Source organism: Cystoisospora suis (genome assembly GCF_002600585.1).
Source record: "Cystoisospora suis strain Wien I chromosome Unknown contig_10400, whole genome shotgun sequence".
Lineage (NCBI taxonomy): Eukaryota > Apicomplexa > Conoidasida > Eucoccidiorida > Sarcocystidae > Cystoisospora > Cystoisospora suis.
This window is the reverse complement of record NW_027163173.1, coordinates 1,420-2,837: the sequence shown is the minus strand read 5'-3', so window position 1 is coordinate 2,837 and position 1,418 is coordinate 1,420. Positions and strand designations below refer to the sequence as shown.

General features: G+C 42.1%; 1 protein-coding gene across 1 annotated transcript in view; it reads left to right on the top strand.

Annotated features, from left to right (window-relative positions):
• The window catches only part of CSUI_011251 (hect-domain (ubiquitin-transferase) domain-containing protein), a gene marked incomplete at its 3' end in the record, with an annotated part of 10,633 nt that overhangs the window by 7,809 nt on the left and 1,406 nt on the right, over window positions 1-1,418 (top strand). The window contains exon 7 of the mRNA XM_068071352.1: window positions 90-677. Coding sequence (XP_067916672.1) covers window positions 90-677 — 588 coding nt within the window. The remainder of the gene's footprint in view (window positions 1-89; window positions 678-1,418) is intronic.

The following is a 1,418-nucleotide window of genomic DNA, read 5'->3' as shown; positions in this document are numbered from 1 at the left end:
GGGGGGTGAACAAGATCCCTCTATGGATCAGGGGGGGAGAACAAGGGATACATCAGCAAGTTCGTCTTCTAGTAGTAGTACTGGTGTAGATGTTGATATGGCGAATACAACCGAGGTGTCTCATGCCAGTACTACACCCCCATCAACCGGTGGAGATGGAGAGGGCGATGACTCCTCTTCTTCTGCACCCGGGAGGAGTCCTCCTCATGAAGGAGAAGGCGAGAGTAGGGTAGAAGAAGAGAGAGAAGAAGGAGAAGGCGAGAGTAGGGTAGAAGAAGAGAAGAAAGGAGAAGAAGAAGAAGCCGTCATGGATGAAAAGGATAAAGGCGGTGAGAATGACGGAGAGAAGAAGAAAGACCCAGTTGAGAAGAAGATTTTGCCTGTTAGGATAGAGTATGAAGTCATTGGAGAAGATGAAGAAGAAAAGAAGTTAAGAGACTGGCCTGCACGCGTTTCATTGCAGGAAGGCAAGAAGAACAATCGACAAGAGGATGAAGAAGAAGAAGATGGGGCATGTCACTCGGACGAAGAAGAGAGAGGAGAGAGAAGAAGCCAACTTGGAATGGATACACTTCAAGATGAAATGGATCGCATGCAAACTCTTCTTCATCTCCTAGCTGCATATGCTTCTATCATAGCCATGAATAGCCATACAATACCCGCTTTTGTCCAACCGAGTAAGCTAGGAACATTCTCTACACGGGGAATGTATCCATTGTCGATGCTTTTCTCTCTCAGTCGCTCTCTCCCTCTCTCTCTCATCTGGCATGTATTCTCCCTGAACGACCCTTTGTTTATGTTTAGATACAGGTCGATAGAGATATATATGTGCACGGCAAAGTAATCTTTCATTCACTGACCTCTTATTTTGTATATTCCGGCGCCTCCTGCTCCGTCCTATATAGAGCGGTAGTTGGTCCATCTATGGAGGGGTATATACTTTCATCTGCCTACAGTTCAGCTGTAATAGATACAAAGTATGCATAACTCGTGTATGGTTTATCTGCATAAAGATAGAGCGACAGTCATCACTATCATAGGTGCTATTCTACTTCACTTCGGAAATTCCACTCCGCTGCCGGTATATATGTGTATCTGCCTGTTCATATGTGCCTGTCTGTCTGTTACGAGAGCTGTATGTGTAGGTATAACCCTCGTTCTATAGACACGTGTATGTGTATCTACCTGTGGTGTATGGAGGACATACACATGTAACATATATGTGTATACCAGAGGTATCTATCTATCTATCTTTAATCTATCTATCTATCTTTAATCTATCTATCTATCTTTAATCTATCTATCTATCTATCTTTAATCTATCTATCTTTAATCTATCTTTAATCTATCTATCTTTAATCTATCTATCTATCTATCTATCTTTAATCTATCTATCTACCTATCTTTAATCTATCTAT